Here is a 22,360-nt window from a genome sequence, read left to right as displayed (position 1 = left end):
CGTTGCCAGGCTCCTCACAGGTTCCCGGGGGAAGGACCATATCACACTTGTTTTGGCCTCTCTCCACTGGCTGCCTGTGAAGTTTAGAATTGACTTTAAGGGCGCATTCACACCAGGATAGTCCGGGGGACTTAGTTCGATTGGGCGGGGAATGCCGAAAAATTTCACACCTTCATTTGGTTCGGTTCATTTTCACACTGCACTTTTTAACGCGGACCAAACCACCTGAACAACGTCACGCAGTTACAACAGCTGCTCGTTTGGGGGCGGCATTGCCCACAACGACCACTGACCAGGAAGAAAAAATGCATGAGGAAGAAGAAAACCCGGCTCATCGATTGGCCAGGGCCGAAAACAGAAATCCATTCCCTTCTGTCAGCAACTGCGATATGACCATATATCAATAAGCGCCTGCACCTCCTCACTACTCCACGTCTGCCCACGAGACATATTCCACTTTTTCTATTTTCACCTCTTCTTCTCCCGGTTGGCGCTGTTGGCTTTGTTTTTTTCTACCCAAAATGCACTGCGCTCTACGTTCACTTCACTGGTTCTCTTCCTCTCTTTGGTTCGCTGGATACTCCATTTGCATTTCCCACTGTAAGCGAACCGCGCCAGGGTTCACTTGCAAGTGAACCGAGATCCCCAGTTTCAAGCGGACCAGGGTTTGCTCATTTGGTCCGCACCAGAGTTCAAATGAGCGTCCACACCACTGCATACGACCCGAACTATCCATGGAAGCGGACCAGGGTTAATTTAAAGTGGACCAGATAGCGCCAGTGTGAATGCGTCCTAAGGCTCTCCAGTTTGTTTACAAAGCCCTTAATGGTCTGGCCCCATCCTACATCGCAGACCTCCTAACCCCTTATTCTACACCCAGGTCCCTCAGGTCAGCTGACCTGGGGCTCCTGGCTGTCCCACGCTCCAGACTTAAGCTCGGGGGTGATCGTGCCTTTGTTGTGTCTGCCCCAAAACTGTGGAACAGCATCCCCCTCCCAATCAGGTCCGCCTCCACCATTGACTCATTTAAGTCCAGGCTCAAAACCTACTTTTATTCATTAGCGTTTGAGTCCCCCTGATGTGGCTCTCCCTGATGTGTGCATGTGTGTGTTGTGTCTTGAGTTGAGCTGAATACCATTTCTTTAAATGGAGTCTGGCGTGTTTGCCGATTTTGGGTCTGTTTCTGATTAAACAAAAATCATCTTTCTCTATAACAAAAACATCTGTCTCTGAAGGGATCATTTTTAGAATGTTGTCAGACCCTTAAAATAACAATCCGCGCTTGTCAGTGGCAAAAACAAGCACTTTTAATGGACGTACATTGATGGTTGGGTTGCAGTGGTATGTGTGTGTCACGGTACGATAACCATCTCAGAATATATCAGGGTTTCCTGGGTATACGGTGCCACACAACTGTTATAATTATCTGTTATGACCCTTTAGGGTATGAAAACTGAAGGATTTTTGGATTGAATAAACGCTTTATTATTTATTACCATTTTTAAAATTTAAGTATGGGTAAAAAGTCTGACGGAAAGTCATGGCAGAAAAGAAATGTACAGGTGAGATTTTCCATCTGGCTGCTTTTTTCCCCCAAAACTAGATAAGCAAACACATTGTACATGGTATGACAACTGTCAATTTCCACATTACGGTATACAGTTTCACGGTATATCGTTGCAACCCTAAGGTTGTTTTGCAGTTGCTGGCTGCAGCCCTGTCGCTCAATACTGGACCAGTTTAAAACAACTGTTGTTTCATTAGTCACTCAGTCAGAGAAACACGGGAAAACAGGGTCGAGGCTGAAAAATACCACGCAGCCTTTGAACTGGATCGTAAAACAACACGTCATTATTTCTCTCTAATAGAGCACCGAAACATAATTAAAGGAGAAACTGCATAATCAGCCCGACCACATAAAAGCACTTCACTGTAAGATATCACATATTGATGAGCAAGCTCATTCATTTTTAATGAGTCCCAACATTTTTACTTTCACCACATAAGACCACACATTTTGAGGTTGAGAAACATAACTCCATCATGTGGCTTACAGAAACTAAGCAAGCCTTTTAGATGCAGTGTATGCATGTTAGTGAGACAGACAGATAAGAAGGGGGGTTTACCAGGTACATAGGGATGGAGTGTGACGCCATAAACTTGGCTCCATATATCAACCCATCTGTCCATCGCACTTGAACAGCGTCACCTACGGCGGGTGGACCGAGTCGGACACAATCACGGTTCTGAAAAGAGAGCGAATGATGTGCATTAGATGAGGAAACTGAAATTAGCCAACACATTTTTAGTCTCACTATCTTTATCTGTGTGCTACTAAACTTCGTCCCTTTCCATCTTTGCACATGACAGTAATTAATGACTGTAAGCAACTCTATTAACCTCAATGTCCTCAGGGAAGAGGTTGTCGCTGTACGACCCATCGTCGAACACCACCTCGTAGAAGGTGGCTGTGGTCAGCTCCACCACCTCGCTGTGGTAGTAACGGCAGTTTCTGGATTTACAGATTACCTTCTGCCCGACTGTCAGCTCGCGCATGGAGGCCTTGTTGCGCTGTGGGGACAGAAACGGAGCGTTACATTTGAATGCTTATCACTTGACAGTGTTTACAGCCACTCGAGAGATAAGTAGCTGTAAAGCAAAATAAACAGCACAAGTCTATAAAAGATAACGCAGACAGGACTGGTCTACTGTAATGACTCTAACAGTATTTGGTCAGAGATGTTTACACAAGAAATCATACTGCTCTCTGTTCCATGCTACAATAAAATATGAACATTACAGCTGTGGGTTTAAACAAACAAGCCCAGACCTGGAGTCATTTGCATTTAGTGAACGTTAATGTTGTCGCTGTATGTCTCTTGACGGGACCAAGCAGATGTCTGTCTCCCCCAATTAGTGAGTCAAAGCAGCATGAACATGTACAAAAGTAAGAATCCCTCTGGTAGTTTGAGAGCTTAGAAAAAAGGTCTTCAAACTATCACTGAGCTGCACGGCTGACTAAACCAGAGCTGGAAGTTAAGATGCACGGCCAATTAGAGTCTTCACAAAGATCCTCTTTGTCATTACTGTACAGTAACACAGAGAGATCTTTACACTTAGTAAAAAGGTTTAAATTCCACTTGAGGTGCAGTGTGTGATACTGGAGAAAGGTGGATCATTGTTGTCTCACTCCCTGATAGTCGGTCAGTTCGGTCAGACTACCAACCCAGAGTCGTCTCGATTTGACGACCTGGGAATGAGACTCAACAATCGGCCATCTTTCTCCAGAAACTCAGGATTTCAGGTATATAGGTGATGATACGGCCTCTAATTTCCAGGGCTGGTACCTGCGGTTATTTCACAGGCTAGTTAATAACATGTCAGGCAGGAAATCCAAAGTGTGGGATCATTTTGAGAAGGTGAAGGACGAACCCAAGGTGATATGTAAACTCATCTTCATTGGTCGACTACAAACATGACGTATCATCTGAAACATGGAAGTAGCTACATGCCCATTAGCCCACAGCGTCATTAACAGGCGGCTCGCTCAGTGTGTGACGTGCACTTGTAGATAAAATATAGGCCTATATTAATGAAGGTTCATTAGTACGGTTTTGTATTTCTCTGTAATGTAGCACAGTGTTAACAATGTTACTGATACTATTCTTTCTCACACCTTCAACTCAAACCATTGTGTTGCCCTGCCCAAAATATATCATTTAATAATTAAATTAATATCATAAACATGCAAGAGAGTGCTTTCAACATTACTGCACATTGTACAACGAAATTGGCTCCGCGGCTTCTGAAATGGTACATTGTCCTTCCACACCAATAAATAATAACAATAAAAAAGACAGTCATCAGAAACCGTCGTGCCAAATGCCATTACATTTATCTGATCCTTAGAGCATGTAACGCACAAAGTCAGACACCAAATTATATTGAGCTTGGCATGAATCCTTGTTCGGGGCTGCTGATGTAAACCACCTTCCTGCTACTGAAATCATTGAACTCTGATTCCATGGAAGAAAACTTTCTTTACAATGAGGAACTGGAAAAACCACAGCCTAGGTTTTCAACATTGGTGCCATATGTGAAACAGAACAGTACATGAGCTTCAGTCAAAACAGAGGGGCTTTCCAAAAAGATTTGTTGGCAGAAAAAGCCCTCCCAAAAGTCAGTTAGGGTGAAATGTTCTTTTTTTCCCCCAACATACGTGTCAGTTCTCAAAACAGAGTAGAATATTTCAGCTTCCCTCTCAGATAAAACAAGCTAATCCAAGCTAAGCAGTGAGATCAGAAAGAACAAGTGAGTGTGTATCATGTGATTTTGGTTTCATCTTGCAAGAAATCAGTCCCTCCAGGATTTCGCAGGCTGTTTTTTGAAATGCCTGATTTTAACAGCAGCTTTTTTTTTTTTTTTTTTTTTTTTTAAAATAGATGCATGTTGTTTATTTGGGTTTCTTTGCGATTAAATTGCAGGGGCAAGTGAAATTTGTAAAAAATAATTGTGATACTGTGCCAGATTCTGAGCCTATTATGAGCATTCAGTGTCTTCCACAGAATTCCACAGTCAGACACACAGCTCACCACTCACACCAACAGCTCTTGGCTCAGACTATTTACTGGAGTTTGCCAGCCTGTCGCTGATGAGGCATTTGAAGATAATTACAAGTACGTCCGCTCTCCACTCTCAATGTCCGATAGTACACCACTAACATTTTTGATGACTTTCGTTGTTCTTTTATCTCAGATGTGTGTTAGGATGTTACATACCATGACAGATCAGCTGATAAAGACCACCTCCAAGTGACACTTCTGAGGAAGGCGGAAGTTTCCACCTAAACATGTCAAGGTATGTAACATCGTAACATGTCTGAGATAAAAGAACAACTAAAGTCATTGTCAGAAACTGAAGACAATGAACACCATTGAACCTTGAACATTTTTGTTATGTCTCATCTCGTCAGTGAAAATGAAGCATAGATTTCATCTTAGTTTTTATCATCAAGATCTATTTTTAGCTCTTGGTTGTCTCATTTTCATCATGGATAAAAGATTGTTGGCTACACATATTTGTGGCGCACAATTCTACAATAAAATGAGACTTTAGTATTAAATATTCAAATTTGCTGTAAAGTTGTGGTAATTGAACAAAGTCGCAAGGCTGAGCAGAATTCACTGGGACTGGCTGAATTTGCATTGATTGCTGTGATTGCAACATCCTGGAGGGGCTGAGAAATGCTCCCATTATCCTCATTTAAAAAACAAAACAAAAACTAAATCTAAACACAGCTTCACAAGATAATTTGTGTAGATATCATATGACCATTTGCACCCAACTCCTTACTGATGCCCTGACAGTGTTTCTGTTAGGTTACCTCAGGCATGATGGGCGCTTTGTGTCTGTGGCAGGTGATGAAGACTATGAACGGCCAGTCGTCTGGGTGCATCAGGATGCCAGCTGCCTGAGCGCAGGTGGGATGAAACGCCGTGGAGCAGCGCCCGTGGGAGCACTGAACACAGCAGCCCTTTACCTCCCGCTTCATCCGTTTCCTGCAGTATGCACACTTCTACCAGGGTGACAAAGACAGGCGTGGAGGGGGGAATAGTGGGTCAAGAGGAAAAGTTGCAAGTGGCGGGTTAAAGTAAAGGAAGTGCAGAGGAAGGAAAGGAGGAGAAAGGAAACAAGCCAAGTGGGGAGGATGAGAGGGAGAAACATTTTTTTTTTTAAGTTATCAAAGGGATTAAAACGCAGGCAGACCCAGACACGAACTGGAAGAGAGATATGTGAAAAGGGAAATTACACAACTTCCTCTGGATAATTTAATGGCGTTCTGACATCATTTGCACTTATTTAGAGGTAGATCCATTGAGAAAGAGTCCTTTGAGATCAAGACCTATAACAATAGAGACAAGGCCGACTATTGTGAAGTCCAGCATTACTTCTGTGTGTACGTGACTCATACACAAAAACAGAAGGTAAGAATATACTGTCTGCCTCACACGTTATTTTTTACAGTGAACCCTTAGCTCTGGTGTGTCATGGCAATTCAGTTTTTAATCACAGTTTTTTTTCAAAAACGTCACAGCTGTATTACTCAGTTGAAACAGCATTCATCGCTCAGGGGCCGGATCGGGAAGTGAAAACAGAGCAGGGACAGTCAACAGGCGCCACAGCAGTTTCACTGTGGTGAAATGTGCGTCCTTAGTGGGAACCACAAACAGATGCCATCAGTGTACAACTCTGTTTACCAAGAATCCAATCTGTTTATGGGTCAAAGGTATTTGGCAGTGGAATAATAGACTTGATTCATAATGCCATGAACAAGCAGACTGGCATCATAACAGTGAGATACAAAAACTGGCAAAGATTAGAAAGAACACAGTAAAGAGGAAGGGCAACTCCAGCGCAATGTCAGGATTCTGGCACATAAAATCAACAAGTATTACGACCTTTACACCTGCTGCTATGGAACAGGTCTCCTGATCTAAATCACTGTAAACACATAGAGCAGACTGCTGTGCCTGGACTGAGTCTTACCAGTTTGAACCGGGGCAGTGGGATTGCAGAGAGGTCAATGGGGCCTCGCTCAGTGACGTTGACAAAGCGAGCTTCCAGCACAGTGATGGCACACAGCACATGAACCCACCTGAGTGAAAGGCAAACAATTCAATGTCCAGGGTACAGTGTTTCTAGAAATGTTACACAATTAAACAAGTACACATTAGCTTGTGGTTGGGACTGGGACTGGTTCGGATGTCTACGTATAATCCATGAGAACAAACAATGACAGCCATGACTTTAAACTTCTGCATGAAAGATTTTTTTATCTTGGAAACAGCAGTGCGCCAAAAATTAATCTTGTCACTGTCCACACTTGCTTTTTCTAGAGCTTTCAACTGCATCTCACACAGTCCCTCATCCTCTGCAGTTTGTGTTCGCTCAGTTGTCATGACGATAGCCATCATAATCATAGACCGACATGGCGTAGAGATCAATGGAGATGGTTATCTCTATGGTATCTGCTCAAACTTCATTTCCTGAGAAAGATAGTTTTCTTTACATGTCCACTAATATTTCCACCATCCATCCATCTTCATCTGCTTATCTGGGGCCAGGTCGCAGGGGGCAGCAGACCAAGCAAACGCCACAAACGTCCCTCTCCCTAGTAACACTTTCCAGCTCCTCCTGGGGGACCCCAAGGTGTTCCCAGGCCAGATGAGATATGTAATCCCTCCAGTGTGTTCTGGGTCTGCCCCGGGACCTCCTCCTACCAGTGGGACGTGCCTGGAACACCTCTAACGGGAGGCGTCCAGGAGGTATCCTGATCTGATGCCCAAACCACCTCAACTGACTCCTTTCGACACCAAGGAGCAGCGGCTCTACTCCGAGCTCCGTACCCTATCTCTGAGGCTGAGCCCAGCCACCCCATGGAGGAATCACATTTCGGCCACTTGTATCCACAACCTCATCCTTTCAGTCACTACTCAGGGCTCATGACTGTAGGTGAGGGTTGGGATGTAGACGGACCAGTAAATCGAAAGCTTCGCCTTCCTGCTCAGCTCCCTCTTCACCACGATGGTCCGGTGCAGCGCCCACATCACTGCACCAAACCGCTGCTCCATCTCACGCTCTATTCTACCCTTACTCGTGAACAAGACCCTGAGATACTTGAACTCCCTTGTTGAGGCAGTAACTCTGTTTCCTCCATTTGACCAAATACGACAATATTCCAAATTTGAAACAGGTCATGTAAACAGCACATTCCCAATGAGACCTTATTCTGAACGTGGCAAGCACAATCAGACAGCACAATCAGAATATGAGTCTCAACTGGGATTTTAACAGAAGTTCGTGACACATGGCCTCTTTTTTGTTTACTGTGCATGGATAAAAGCCCATATTTGTGGTCAAAAGGAGAAACGCACCTATTTTAAACATTACGAAAGACTTGGATATTGAAAGGTTTTTGGATATGCGTAAATATCGTAACCATGACCTTTTCAAGAAGGTGGATGAAGGCATGAAAGAGGGAGGCTGTGTTCAAACGGTACAATAAGTCCACCACTGGTAGAAAACTTCAACATATATGTATATATTTTTTTTAGATAGTTTGTAAGGGCTTTTTTTGCCTTTAATTGATAACACAGTTGTTAGCAGGAGGGGCAGCAAGGGTCCGCAGGTTGGGAGCAAACCCACGGCCGCTGCAGCAAAGACAAAGCCTTTGTACATGGGGTGCCTGCTCTACCAGGTGAGCTAATGGGCGTCCTGAAAATTTCGATATTTTGTTGTGATGATTGACATGTTAGGACACAGCAATCAGAGTATGCATGGCTGCATGTTAAAGGTAAAATAAGGAGAATATTAATTTTCATTAGCCATGCATACAGCTTAGTACAGAGATTGTCTCTTTTGGAATATGGGCAAAAAACAGAATATTTTGTACACATAAAAATAGTCAATGAGATGCAGTTGAAGGCTCCAAAAGCTACTACATGGACCATAAATTGAAAGTATTTAGTAGTATTTATTTCTTGTCAAATGTTATGACTTGTTTAGTCTAGTCACTGATGATTTAAGAAAAATACACAGGTTTACTTTCTTATTGCATTTCATGTTGGAACTGATATTCAAATGTTCACAAAGTGGTTACATGAACAACTATTGAACATCCAACACATTTAAAAACAGTTTATTATGGTTAACTCTGTACTAGCCCATTCATAAAAGGGGATCCACGAGTGATAGAGTGAATTAGTCTGCATAAACATAGTAAGATAGTGAGTCCTACTCTCTCACATTCGAGACAGTTGTTGAACAGGAAAACATTGCTTCTGTCTATAGGCGTTTCCTGCCATTTAAACTGACATTCACTCATTGTGCCCTACACTGAGCGATAAAATGTTACCACAGGCTGAGGGTGTGCAAAAACCACACGCACTTACATCTGCTCTCTGTATGTATGTGTGTGTGTGTGTTTGCATTTTTAAAGTGCATTTAGCTCGAGGGGCTTGATCCAGCAGATGGGTTTCAGCAGTAACAGACTGAAGAAACAAGCAGGCTTAATGCGGTCACAGGAGAGTGAATGGTCGGTGTGGGTCTGTTGTGTCCCAACCAGTCTGACATGCTGCGTGTTTTGTAAACATCATAAATCCTTCTCGAGCACTTTTGAGCACGGTTTATGACATGAAGACATTTAAATTAGAAGGAGCATATTTTCTGAGAGAAAGAGAATGTGGCACTGGGTAAGCTGAATGGGGTTTTCTATCATCTACTTCTTTAAGATCCCATGATCTTAAAGATGCGACGGCACATCCTAGAACACACAATGTCTTCAGGGATACCCTCATGCTGCTGCACTAGTGGGTGTGACTAAAAAGTCCAACCAAAAACCACCTTACTGTCTGTAGCATTAAACCAAACTCCCTTTCTCCCTATGACTACTGGCTCTTTGGTGTCCACATTCACTCTAATGTCCAGTTAATCTAATTTCCATATGACATTTTATCATATGACATCATTTCACTGCACACTGAACTCTTGTGCTAAATTTTGCTGCTCTAAATTTGGGACCAGGGGCCTCATTACAGAAAAATATTCTAACTGCTGGGCCTGTATTAAGTTTCACAGACAGGAAAAATCCCATCTTCCTATTACAGGAGCAACTCCTACACTCATGGCTGCGTCCTGTCCTTTCTCAAACCTCCTGTCTTATGTTAAGTAATCCTTACTATAATGTGAAGTTGATTCCTCAGTTGGCAATCGCCCTGTCATGCCTGTATCTATGTTTAGAAGGTGCACATTACTTCCCTTTTTCCTTAGTTAGAATAAATTGGTGTGCTGAAAGTCACTCTTAGCAAAAAAAAAAAAAAAAGGCAGAGCCCGATGCTTCCTCGTCGGCCTCTCTAGAGCCGGATGTAGCACGTCAATCAAATTCAAAATTTGAGTTGGCAGTTTCTCTGTATCACAGTATCACATAATTAACCTTTCCCTAAGCCCCGCCCCAACAAGCTGTCGCAGTAAGCATGGAGCCCACACTGTAACTAACTGCACTCCCTGAAGAAATGTTATCATATTTTTGGAAAAATGAAACAGTGATTCCAGAGAGAAGCAGACAGAGGGGTCTACAGTCTGTGTTTGAAGGATATATCCAGGATGTCAAACTGACTCAGCAGCAACAACAGGTTAAAAAGACAAAGATAGTTAGAAGCTAAAGCCGAACTATAGGCTACAGATCACAGTGTAAAAGTGAACCACCACATCACTGCTGATCGCCACACATGACAATGAAGATAAAGGGAAACTTTGCTGATATTGAACCAGCTGTGTGGCATCGCAGTGTGTGCAGATGAACAGTGTTGGGCTTCACCCCTGTGCTGCTGCCAGCACCCCAACCTCCACCACTGGATGGGCAGGGATCTCCGGGGGAAGTCAAACAACGTTCATCTGCGCACAGCATGTGTATACATTCAGTATGCTATATCTTCAGTAGCTAGCTAGCTAACCCTACACTTTTCAGGGTTTGATTTTGGTTTTGGAACAGGGAAGAAACGTATATCTTTTTCCAACCTCTCCAGGTAACGAGTATCATTAATACACGACGTGCCCCAGGCACAACATTTAGCTCCAAATCCACAAAACCAGCCTGAAAATGAAGGAAATCTGAAACGACTGTACTAGAGTCAATGGAGCACAGCTGTGTTGTTGTCGGACCCTGGTCTGAGCCGGCCTGATGCTACATTTTGATTGGCTAGTCTGTGTGCGGGGGTGGGACTTAGCAAAGGGTCGATTTTCAGTCAGAATGATCCTTAAAGGAATGAAATAGGAATCCCTGAATTAGTATGGTTGTGTAACAGCTAAATTCCTATCCTAAGATAAGATTAGATAAGATTTATTTCCCTGTGCAGTTAGGAATCATGTTTCTGTATTAATGAAAATCCCAAATGTCATCCTAAACTAAAATAAGAAGCATTTCAGACTTGGGAAGTTTCTCGAATGAGGCTCCAGCTCAGAATAACCCAAACAACATCGCAGTTGAGTAATTGCTATAATACAACTTCTGGTCCACAAATTAAAGCTCTATGGTTGCAGCACTATTGTCTGCTGGTGTTACTTACTTGTCATTGTTGGCTCTCTGCAGAGCGCCGCCTCTCAAGGAACACAGACAGCAGTCCTGGAGGAAGAAACACACAACAACATGTTTTTTATTAAAATACTCACAGCAATGGACTCCTTTATTTTTACCTCATCTAAATCCTGATATTTGGATATATGGTGTTCTACTGTGTATTTATAGGTTAAACTGGGGATAACTTCACCTCCTCTACTGGATCACACTGATAGGTATCAGCTATATAAAGCCCAATCTGTTGTTAATCCTTTGTTTCTCACAAATCCACTGCGTACCTGGTACGGCAGCTGTCAGGGACGCCTGACTGCACTTTGGTAAACCCTCAAACATACAACTCTGCGGAGACAGAGTGGCACTCATAAATACACAGAAGAGAACAGGATCAGTAAGGAGGATGCTGGCAGGGTGTGAAGTGTACTAGAGGGAATCTGGAGCCAAAAAAGGTCACTCTGCCTTGATATCATCAAAGTTCACCTCAACTCTAAAGTGCTGCTGTTGACTGACGACTTTCACATATGTCGTTCGCGGGCTTTAATTCCTGTTCAGACCTTCCTGCCACATTAGTTGCAGGATGACACACCTTTCCTCACAGATATTGAACAAAGCACGATGGAAAAATACACAAAAATTTACAGAAAAACCCTTAAAAGAACTTGTTGGGGGTGCCCTGAGCCCCGCTCTCATTCTTAGCCGAGTTAATAACACCAGGAACTGCTACAACTCCCTTGAGAAAATTCACAGCATTCAATTTTCTGACGTAAAATAATTTTTTTATATGCTTTATTATTAATCCCCGAGGGGAAATTCAGTCTAAATGACTATAATCCTTGAGATCCTTAAATAAAGATTAATGAGAACACTTCATCCGACTTAGAACAGTGACAGCGTAGAGCCCACCAAGGTGTCACCATGAATTATAAAGTGAACCATTGCCCACTGGTGGTCAGAGGTGTGTTTGTGCCAAATCAGGTCACATTCTCTGCATGCTTCACAACAATCTATTGTTCTGCGCAGACAGGAATGCTGAAGGCAACGGAAATTTAAAGATAAATCTTAAACACAAAGTTGGGGGAAAACAAATTCCCTGAACATGGACACACAAAGGAAGAAAACACTTCAAGTGAAATGTAAGTACACGTAGCAGTGACGCAGACCTCCTGTCTTTTCTGTAAGCTGAAACCATTTCCCTCAGTGGAAACAAAGCTTTGATTTTTAATTTCACAGATAAGAAACAATAAATTGTGAAGACAATAAAGCCTCCACAAAATAGCATTTTAGGTCTTATGTGTGATTTATCCTGGCTTCATATGAGAGGAGGAAATCTCCACTCGTCGCTAGGCTAATTTATACAATGTAAAATGCCATAGGCTTGTGCTAATAACGTTAGCATGTTGTATTTGTTTGGAAAACGTGTTTAGCATAAGACAGTTGTTTTGTCGGTGAACCATGTGAGTTGTAACGGAGACAAATTTGTGACGTTACCTGTGTTAAATGTTGCTGTTGTCCCTGGCTTCATATGAGAAGAGGGAAAGGTCGCTAGTTGCTAGGCTAATTCATACAATGTAAAATGCCATAGGCTTGTGCTAATAACGTTAGCATGTTTTATACCATGGTCTGGGTGAATACTCAATTCTGATTGGCTGCAGGGTGTCCATTAAAAGGTGTTATAGGACAGCTAAAAAGATGTTCCAGTCAAAGTGCCTGATGACAGGTTCGAAATTATTGCGCTGGCTCAACTGCTAGTTTGTAACCATAGCAACGGAGACTCAGAGCAGAGGCAACGGATTACAACGGGCATCATGAGTGATTTTATCGTTTCATTTAATTTATTTGGTGAATTTGATCATTTTGATGACTGGGATGCAGAAGAAGAGAGGTTAGAGAATGAAAAGAAAAGGGAGAAACGGCACAAGGAGTCACGGGTCTACACCAATCACAGCCTCCGGACACAGCTGTAGGTCGGCTCTCTGACGCCGGCCTGAAAACTCGGCAGATCATGACCGTCACGGGACATCAGTGTGAGAGCAGCCTGCAGGCTTATTGGGCTCTGTCAGCGCAGGAGAGACGAGACTGGAGCAACATCTTGTCGTCTCCAAATATCCTAACAAGCAGTGCTCAATCTGTCAATCTCCGTCCTTCAAATGCCACTATGATGGACATACCCATATCACTTTCAAATTTCACTATTTTTTTTTTTTTTTAAGATATTATTTAGGCCATTTTGCCTTTATTGGACAGGACAGGTAAGCGTGATGGGGGAGAGAGAGAGGGGGGATGACATGCAGCAAAGGGACACAGGCTGGATTCGAACCCGGGCCGCTGCGGCAACAGCCTTGTACATGGGGTGCCTGCTCTACCACTAAGCCTATACTTGGGCCTATAAATGAACGCCAATGAATCATGAAAGTAATATCTCAAGTTATTTTTTTTTTTTGCACATCATCCTCTGACCACCAGAGTCTGTAACACACAAGCGGTAAGAAGTGCACTGGCTTTCTGAAATAATCATCTTCTGAATAATATCACGTAACATTTAGCCATCATCTCACTTCCCTTCACTGATCAGAGTCGCTATGCTCTCTACGCTGCGGCCACAGCGGGTTTCCATGGTAACGTCTGTGAACTACAGAGATTAAATAGTCCGCTCAGCTGTGGCTTGTGAAAAACTCATGATTTTAACTGTAAAACACATTAAAGCATAAATAATTGATAAGTGACGATGGTATAAGCGGGTTAATGCCCTTCGTGGTGTCCATTATCAGGAATTAATGGACGACACGGAAGCAACCGTCCTCCACGTCATCCATTAATTCCTGATAATGGACACCTCGTCGGGCATTAACCCTTACGTATTTGTGGGGAAAATGTGTCCAGATAAAGACAAGTGTTTGTCTGTGAATGCTACGAGTTACAGTGAAGCTGATTTGTGAACTTGAGTTTGAAATTGTCTCTATTGTGTGTTTAATGTGTGTTTTGGATCAACTAAACTTTTCAGCACTTCACATGAAACCTCCATCGTCAACTAGCGTCAACCACCGCACAAGTAAAAATGCTCACAACGGCGCAGGCGACGTGCGTAGGGTCTGCGCACAACTATAAATCCCACATAAGGCTTTTTTCAACCACTTATGTGCTTGCACTGTGCTTAACTTTAGAACATGATTCATGATGCTGGACTTCCTGAGAGTAACACCGACTTGTTGACCTTATTGAACAGTCACCAAATGTTCTAAGATACAAGATGACCTAATGCAGGGATATAACAAACCTGCAGCTGTGTGTGTTGGGTCTGTTATCAGTGTGATAAGCAAATCAAATAATTTGAATAAAGGAAAATGAATATCTGACACAGGTAACCAAATGAACTTACCTCAGTGATGGCATCAGCTTCACAGCGGGCACACAGCCAGTCATCCAGCTCTGCTTCATCCCCGGACACACCATAGCAACCTGAACAGGAACAGAAAAGAACATGTCACACCTTCACCACTCACATGCTTCACTTCACAACATGCTTTTTCCTCATATATGGCTGGTTATTTAAGAGAACTGGGGGAGACCTTTCTCAGAAAAAATAAACAGTGTGCACCCTGTGGTTTTATTCCCCACACTGGTTGTTATCTTGCGAGAGCATGAACAATATCTATGAACACTAGAATCAAAGATAACGAAGACCATCTGCGGTAAAAACATTGTGGCACGCACACGTAAAATAAAAGAGTAACTGGGAATGAGAGCAGGAGAGCACTGAGTGCAGAGATTATTTTTTTCAAGGGCTTAATTTAGGGCTGTCACAGTGAAGGAATTTCCCCTGCGGTGATTAAACTGGCTCAACAGCGAGATATGCATTACCGCCATTTTTTGTGTGTTGTTTTTGCCTTTATAAATAAGCTTTGTTATAAAGCTATTATTAGATTATTTTATATGACAAAGACGACACAGTTTTAAAATCAGATTTAAAAAGAAAGGCAATGAGGCACAATAGGTGTGTTTAGTGTTTCTTTACCTATGTTATAATGTGGAATATCCTAGAAAGTAAAAATGCAGGCACAAGATAAAGTACTGGCTCTGGATTAGGGACAGCTGAAGCACATAGATAGGAAGCTAGGCCACACCCATTGGTATGTGTGGGTTCTGTATTTACCCTCCTCCATTTTTTGTTATTGTTAAACAGTTGCAGGATGTCTAAAGCTATAACCAAGTTAAAGTTAAGACATTTTAAGACGTTTTAAGGACCTGTAGACACCCTGAGTTGGATGTGATGGCTGAGGAAGAGGGGGATTTTTTCCCTCCACTGAAATTAGATGGCCGGATACAAGGTGACAGTTACGAGCGCAGCATTTTACCCAAAACTGAACTCCAACTATCGCCGACCAGAAAAAAAAAGGTCACACTGCTGGTGTTCGTAGCATAGTTTAAAAAAGCAATGTTCCCATTGACTGAAATGTTCGCACTCTATGCACTAGGGGTGGGACATATGGCCCTAAAAGAAGTCCTGCAACAAAATAAGTGATAATTTTACAGTTTGCCTTCAAATATTCAGTAAAAACTAAACAAAGTTTGTTTGTCTTTAGTTTGTGAACAACAACAGTAACTCAGAGTGAGATTCAGATTCTGTATACAATATTAATAGTTCAACAAAATAAAATGTACCACAAATTACACATTTAAACAGCTCCCAAATACAAAAAATGTCCCCTGGGATCTAGAAATCAACATGTGATTTCCTTCTTTTTGAAAAATCCTAAATGATGACATATATGTAGTTTTTTTGGTCAAACCACGAGCATCACGTAGGTTTACATCACCAAAGGTTTATGACAAAATCACCTGACAACACTGACACCCGCGTGCGCATGGCAAGAGAGGAGAGGGAGAGACGCTGTGCTGCTGCCAGAGGAGCCGCTGACTGAGTTCCCTCTGAGCGTTAAGTTGCTGAAAGAGTCTGAGAAGTCCGGGGCTGTTCATAAAACATTCAGGACGCCACAGTTTATTCCACACTACTGAAGCTGCTCCTCTTTTTGGAACCACTGCGGAGTCGGTAATAATTTCGCTTTCAGCTGTGCTTGTTGTTGCCGTGGGTAACAGTTTGACGTTGATATGTCAACAAGTCGAAATATCACGAGTATCACATTGTGAATTTTTCAAATGATATTAAAAATGATACCCGCATTATTGTGAACGACAGGATATGGCACATCCCTACTATGCATGCATTTTCACTGTCACTTTTTTGTTCTGTGTGCGAGTCTTCCTGTGCTACATCGCGGCTTTTGCTTGCCAACCATTTAGGTCATCAATAGCGCTGTGTTTTAATCTTGCAGTTATTGCAACAGCCCTAGTTTAACTGGCACCCAACACCTGCAACATATTTGTTAATGTGTGTTCGTCTTGAAAACAATTTCATATTTAAAAATGAAACTGAAGTGATCAGTCTATAAAACAACCAGGCCAGGCTCCAGCAGAATAAAAACATAATTGGAAAAGACAAATTATATGTAAACGCTGTGTGAGAGCTCTTGGTGCTGCTGGCTGAATTATTTAATGCAGCACAGGTGTGATTGCGTATTCATCCATCAGTTTAGGGTCTGCAGTGAAGCTGTTTGTGATGTAACTGAGTGGTGGTTTTCTAACAAGTATCAAATAATCTGAAGGTTCTGCATCTAAACTTACATTAACAGTTCCTGAAGTTTTAATACCAACACACACTGTCACAGACACATGTTCATCAGAGAAAAGGGTCTTACTTGTATGTACGCGGACGCAGCACTGAGTACAGCTGACCAGCCGGCTGGTCCCATCCTCTGCTACGTGAGGGTTGGACAGCTGTCCCTCTCCACTATCGTTTGTCTTGTTAGATTGGGTGTTGAAGCACATTTCTGGGATAAGTGGCTTGGACCACTGTCGGCCCCCTGGACGGTTCACCAACATCACGCTGGAGTTCCCAGAATTGGCCTCAGACTGGAAAGAAGGGAAAACAGTCCAGCGGCTTGTCACATGAATATCTAATGGATCCAATCCTCAGTTAGAAAAGGCTGAGACACATTCACACCTGTTCAGTGTTAAATCAATGCAGAGCTGTGTTAACATAATTCAGACATTAATGGCCCACGAGACATTTGTTCCACTTAGACACAAAGATGGTAAGCTATTTTTTAAAGGGACAGTTGACTCAAAAATCAAAAATACCAGTTCTTCCTCTCACCTGTAGTGCTGTTTATCAGTCTAGATTGTTTTAGTTTGAGTTGTCGAGTGTTGGAGATATCGGCCGTAGAGATGTCTGCCTTCTCTCCAATATAATGGATCTAGATTGCACTCAGCTTGCGGCGCTCAACGCAGCCAAAAAAACTCAACTCAACAGCAATGTCTCTTTCCAGAAATCATGACCCAGTTACTCAAGATAATCCATAGACTTTGTTGTGAGCAGATTCATGTAGGAGCTATTTTCTTTATAGCAGAGCCCCACCTTGTTCCATTATATTACAGAGAAGGCAGACATCTCTACGTCCGATACCTCCAACACTCAGCAACTCACACCAAAACAAGCTAGACTGATAAACAGCACTACAGGTAGGGGGGAAACTATTTCTTTTTAGGGTGGTGAACTGTTCCTTTAAGAAATATCTAACCTGGGAAAAATCTTTAGGAAAGAATATGTAACTTGTTTGTAAATAAGCAACAACAGTAATAGAAAAAAAGACACATTTTTGCTTGTTCTGCAACAGATATTATAACAGTAATAGGGCTGCAACTAACGATTATTTTCATTGTCGGCTAATCTGTCGATTATTTCTTCGATTAGTCGACTAATCATTTCATCGAAAAATCTGTTATAATGTTGAAAAATGTTGGTCTGTCTCTCCCAAACCCCAAAATTATGTCATCTAATGTCTTGTTTCGTACTCACACCAAAGGGTTTTAGTTCACCATCATAGGAGAGTGTGTAAAGCTGCCAATAGTTGAACATAAGAAGCTGCAAGTATTTTGGGGTACTGTTATAGTACTTTTCTATGAAAAATGACTGCTGACTATGACTGTCTATTCTATATGGATGCAGAATGATGGTAATAAGGATCTTAAAATAACAGAAGTAACATCATAAAAGCATTAAATGCTTGTAGTTGTCACCTGATGGTGAGTGTGGAAGAGCAGGCAGATGGAGCAGAAGGGCGCCTGCTGGCCCATTTTCTTGTTGTACTCTCTCTCAGCCTGAGGGCTATAAGGCCGACACTGCCACAGCTGCGTTAGCGGCTTTGCCCACTCCTCTTTCTCCTCTTGCTCAAACTCCGTATCTATGTACATGTCTACAGACAGGACAATGGGGTGGAGGAGAAAGATGGAGGTGGAAGCATTAGAATTTAAGGAAATGGGGTGGAAGGATCAGAAAAGAAAGTTTAAGCCGTGAAAAGAGGATAATAGAAACAGAATAAAATGGGTAGAAAATGTCATTAGAACAAGACCTGATATTATTACTGATATTATATAAAACTACATGAATCAAGTGAACTACACAACTGCGTACCATCATCACTGTGCACCTCTCTGATCAGAGGGTGATGACGCGGCAGATTACAGAGCTGTGCCTGCTGCTGCTGCTTCTTCACAACCGACTTGCAGTATGACTGCTCTTCTGCCACCTGCTGGAGCAAGACACGTACAGCAAGACAAAACTTTAAAACAGAGACTACACTGTATCTGTAGCAATGAACATAACATCAGTGTCCATGAAGTCTCCCAACTATGAGACATATTGGGAGCTCTGTACTGGTATGCATACACTTCCATATAAGCACTGGGTCCATAGATCCCTTTCAGAATTCGGTCAGAGCTGGTAAGTACTTACATGGTGATAACTCTGAGCGACCACCTTCTTCTCATCATCATGGTCTGGTTTCCTGACAGGAAGGGTGTCATTCTGGATGACAATGGCACTATCCACAAGTGGGCATTGTTTACTCTGTAGTTTGAACAGTATGAATGACATTGAACATTCAGGGCAGACTTTAGAAATAATGCCTCATAAAGTGCATTCTGCCACTACAGAGGTGTGTTAGTAGAGTTAGTCATTAGGCCGAGATCAGAGAGATCAGTATGCAAACATCATGCAAGGAAAATGCACCAGTACAGAGCCACCAAAAAGTCCTATTGCTGTTTTTCCCATTAGTACATGCATGCACAGAAGTAAGACACTTTAATGAGCACTAACTATAAGAGTGATTACAAGCCATTTTGAATGATTTGGTGTTAAAGGGATAGTCTGTATTTTTTGAAGTGGGGTTCCACGATGTACTTATCCATAGTCGGTGTGTTACATACAGTTTGGTGGTTGGCAAGCCCCCAGTTATAGAAGTTAAGTAATATACTGCTGTGGACAGGGGCAGCAGCAAAATGTAATTTAGCTGCCTAAATGAAGGCCTACCTGACATAAATCAGTATCAGTTTAAGTGTAAGCTATATTTAGAATATTTTCACAGCTTTCCTTTGCTACCTTTTCTCAACTGTAGAACGCGCAACTGTGCTGCTCACTGTATTACGCTGCAGATCAGCTGTTTCATTCAGACTTTCAGTGGTTTATGGAAGAAACATCAATACAAGAAAGTCGCTAAAAGTCCACTGAGACAAGAGGGTGCCTTAACGAACCAGAGTATACATAACAAGAACTTACAGAGGGGGATTCAATGGGCCAAAAGAAAGAGGTGCGTAGATATTAGGGTTGCAACGGTGTGAGATTCTCACAGTACGCTAAGTGTCTCAGAAAACATCATGGTTTCACGGTATTACAGAATTACTATTGCAGTCAGAATGATCCTTAAAGAAATGAAAATGGAAGAGTTACTTTTGGTCGAACGAACGTTTTACTACTATAATTGACATCTGAAACCATTTTCAAATGGAAGTATGTGAAAAAATCTTCCATTTGAATAACTAAAATAAAAGGTGAGTTTTTTTGTTTTTCAGTTTTGTAAATAAGAAAATGCACACAATATAACAACCATCGATTTTCAAATCATAGTATACCTTGAAATCGGTATACACGGCTGCAATCCTAGTAGGTATACCCAAGTTTTAGGGTTGAGAAATTGTAGTGCCAAAAGAAAGGGGCGGTCTGACAGCAAGGTGCCCACAGCCATCTACTGCAGGAACTACACTTTGGATAAGCATCTCATACAACCCCACTTCAAAAAATCCAAACCGTCCCTTTGAGGTGACAGAAAAGACAATGCATGCAGCATAGAGTGTAACCTGTGCTCCTACACGCGTGTCACAGTGTGCAGAAAGCGATTAATGACTAACATTTCATTTCACTTGTTGCATCTTTGGTATTAGTGTTGTCTTCATGCCCGTTATGTTAAAGAAATACAAAAGTACAAACAAAACCCAGACCTTTCTCTTGCTGTTCTTGGGGGCCTCCATCTCTGTTGGGCTCATCTCTGTGACTTGTGGTTGAGTCTCAGAGGAAGTAGACGTGCTGGTGGGTTCAACTTCAGGCTTCTCCACTTCAATCGCAGTCACAACAGGCGTTGCTATTTCAGGTTTGTCCTCCTTTTGGTCGGGCTCCACAAGACTATGTGCTTCTGATTCATTCACTGCTGCTTTGGTAAGAATAATTGTGGTTTCTGGCTGTGGCTCCTTCCTTTCACAGCTCGGTGCCTGAGGCAAGGACTGAACCTGTGTGTGTGATGGCGTACTGGTTTTGTGCTGGAGATGACGGGGTTGATGTTCTCTGGCGTAGCTGTGCACCTGCAGCTGTGTGTGAGGCTGTTGCTGCTTCTCTAGCGTGTAGCTGTGCACTTGAAGAGTGTCTTTTGGACTCAGAGTCCTGTGGAACAGCAGGCTGGCGACCCCCATTTTGCGGGTAGGCTGAGCAGTGGTTCCCGTCCACGTAGGCGACGTTGAAAGTGACAGATGTCCGTTTCTGTGCTGGGACTGAGGTGTGATTGCAGGTGCGCGAGTCTTGGTGTAATGTGGGGGGCGGCATACATCACTGTTACTTTGGGTTAAGCCCCTGTGAAATGGATCCAATAAAGTGAGCTTGGTTGGGGTGACAACCAACTTTGGTGGACCTGTAAATTAAACCACAAGTCTCTGATTAGAAGATTTTGCTTTCAGCATCAGACGACTGTTATTACATACCTAGCTGCATGAAAGGAAAGTAGAACACCATGCACAGGTGATAATACCTTTAGTTCTCTTGCCATCTTGTGACGTTGTGCGTGGAGGTATGAGGCTTAGCCTTGGACGCTTCTCATACTGCTCCACATCATCTTCATCTTCGTCCTGAGGAACAACCTCCTCAGGCACCTCCAGACACACTCTGTGTCTCTTGGTCTCTATCCTCTGTGTGGTGCTGAGGTCCAGACAGACAAACAGCAAAGGTTTGGAAACAGTAGACTTAACAGTAGTCGTTAATCTAATAGTACCTGGCACTTAGAAATGATATTGTATATTCTAGAGTAGGTATTTTCGAACAGGGTTTACAGCTCCTTTTATACAATATGGCAGAACTAGCTTTTGTGTGCACCGCTTTACAGAGGCATACAAGGTCACAGAGATGTGTGTCTCTTGTCGTCACTAGACTTTCCATAGCTGACATGCCCATGGGTGTTCTGGGAGAAATAAATCACCCTTAGCATGTACTTAAACATGTCACTGTATAAACCACTTAAACAAAAACACACATACACAAGGACATTGTTTTGTGTAATAAATGCCCCACCTCTTCCGCTCTCCATCCTCCCCACAGCTCTCCATGGAGTTACTGTTGCTGGTGATGTCATTAAAGGACTCCCCCAGGAACTCCTTCGCCTCCGGAGTAGGCCGCGTGTGGTCGATGGGTACCACGTCTCGCCCTGCCAGCCACTGCTCGTAGCGATCCGGCTGGAATTTCCTCACAAATACATCCATAGAAATCTTCACCATGTCTTTACGGCACGAGCACTGAAGTGAAGGAGAGCGTGTGATTCAAATGGCGAATGTTACAGTGGATAGCGTTGCACACACAGTTGATGACATGACAACATGGGTCAACTATGGTTTTCTAAGCTGTCATTTGGCGGTCCTCACCAAAACTGCTTGCTTGCCATACTCGATCCATCTCTCTGTGGCAAAGTTGGTGGATTCTGCACAGTTGAAACCGTGGTTGAAACCGGCATGATAGGCATAAGGGAAAGTCACCATGAACTCACCAGCCTCCTGAGTAATCTAAAGGAGAGGTGATAAAAT

At 42.7% G+C, this 22,360-nt stretch overlaps 1 protein-coding gene across 4 annotated transcripts in view; it reads right to left on the bottom strand.

Annotated features, from left to right (window-relative positions):
- kdm4ab (lysine (K)-specific demethylase 4A, genome duplicate b) overlaps positions 1-22,360 on the bottom strand; it is a 29,963-nt gene that overhangs the window by 2,308 nt on the left and 5,295 nt on the right. Inside the window, exons 8-21 of one of the 4 annotated variants that reach the window (XM_050032338.1) lie at positions 22,202-22,339; positions 21,855-22,075; positions 21,319-21,485; positions 20,522-21,201; positions 18,981-19,094; positions 18,660-18,777; positions 18,266-18,441; positions 16,885-17,098; positions 14,508-14,587; positions 11,124-11,179; positions 6,547-6,655; positions 5,384-5,575; positions 2,401-2,571; positions 2,127-2,246 (exon numbers count right to left, since the gene is read on the bottom strand). In XM_050032338.1, the coding sequence (XP_049888295.1) occupies positions 2,127-2,246; positions 2,401-2,571; positions 5,384-5,575; positions 6,547-6,655; positions 11,124-11,179; positions 14,508-14,587; positions 16,885-17,098; positions 18,266-18,441; positions 18,660-18,777; positions 18,981-19,094; positions 20,522-21,201; positions 21,319-21,485; positions 21,855-22,075; positions 22,202-22,339 (2,556 nt within the window). The remainder of the gene's footprint in view (positions 1-2,126; positions 2,247-2,400; positions 2,572-5,383; positions 5,576-6,546; positions 6,656-11,123; positions 11,180-14,507; positions 14,588-16,884; positions 17,099-18,265; positions 18,442-18,659; positions 18,778-18,980; positions 19,095-20,521; positions 21,202-21,318; positions 21,486-21,854; positions 22,076-22,201; positions 22,340-22,360) is intronic. The other 3 variants (XM_050032339.1, XM_050032340.1, XM_050032341.1) reach the window with 3 other exon arrangements.

The sequence above is a fragment of the Epinephelus moara genome, chromosome 21, assembly GCF_006386435.1.
Source record: "Epinephelus moara isolate mb chromosome 21, YSFRI_EMoa_1.0, whole genome shotgun sequence".
NCBI classification, from domain to species: domain Eukaryota; kingdom Metazoa; phylum Chordata; class Actinopteri; order Perciformes; family Serranidae; genus Epinephelus; species Epinephelus moara.
This window is presented reverse-complemented; position numbering and strand designations above follow the sequence as displayed.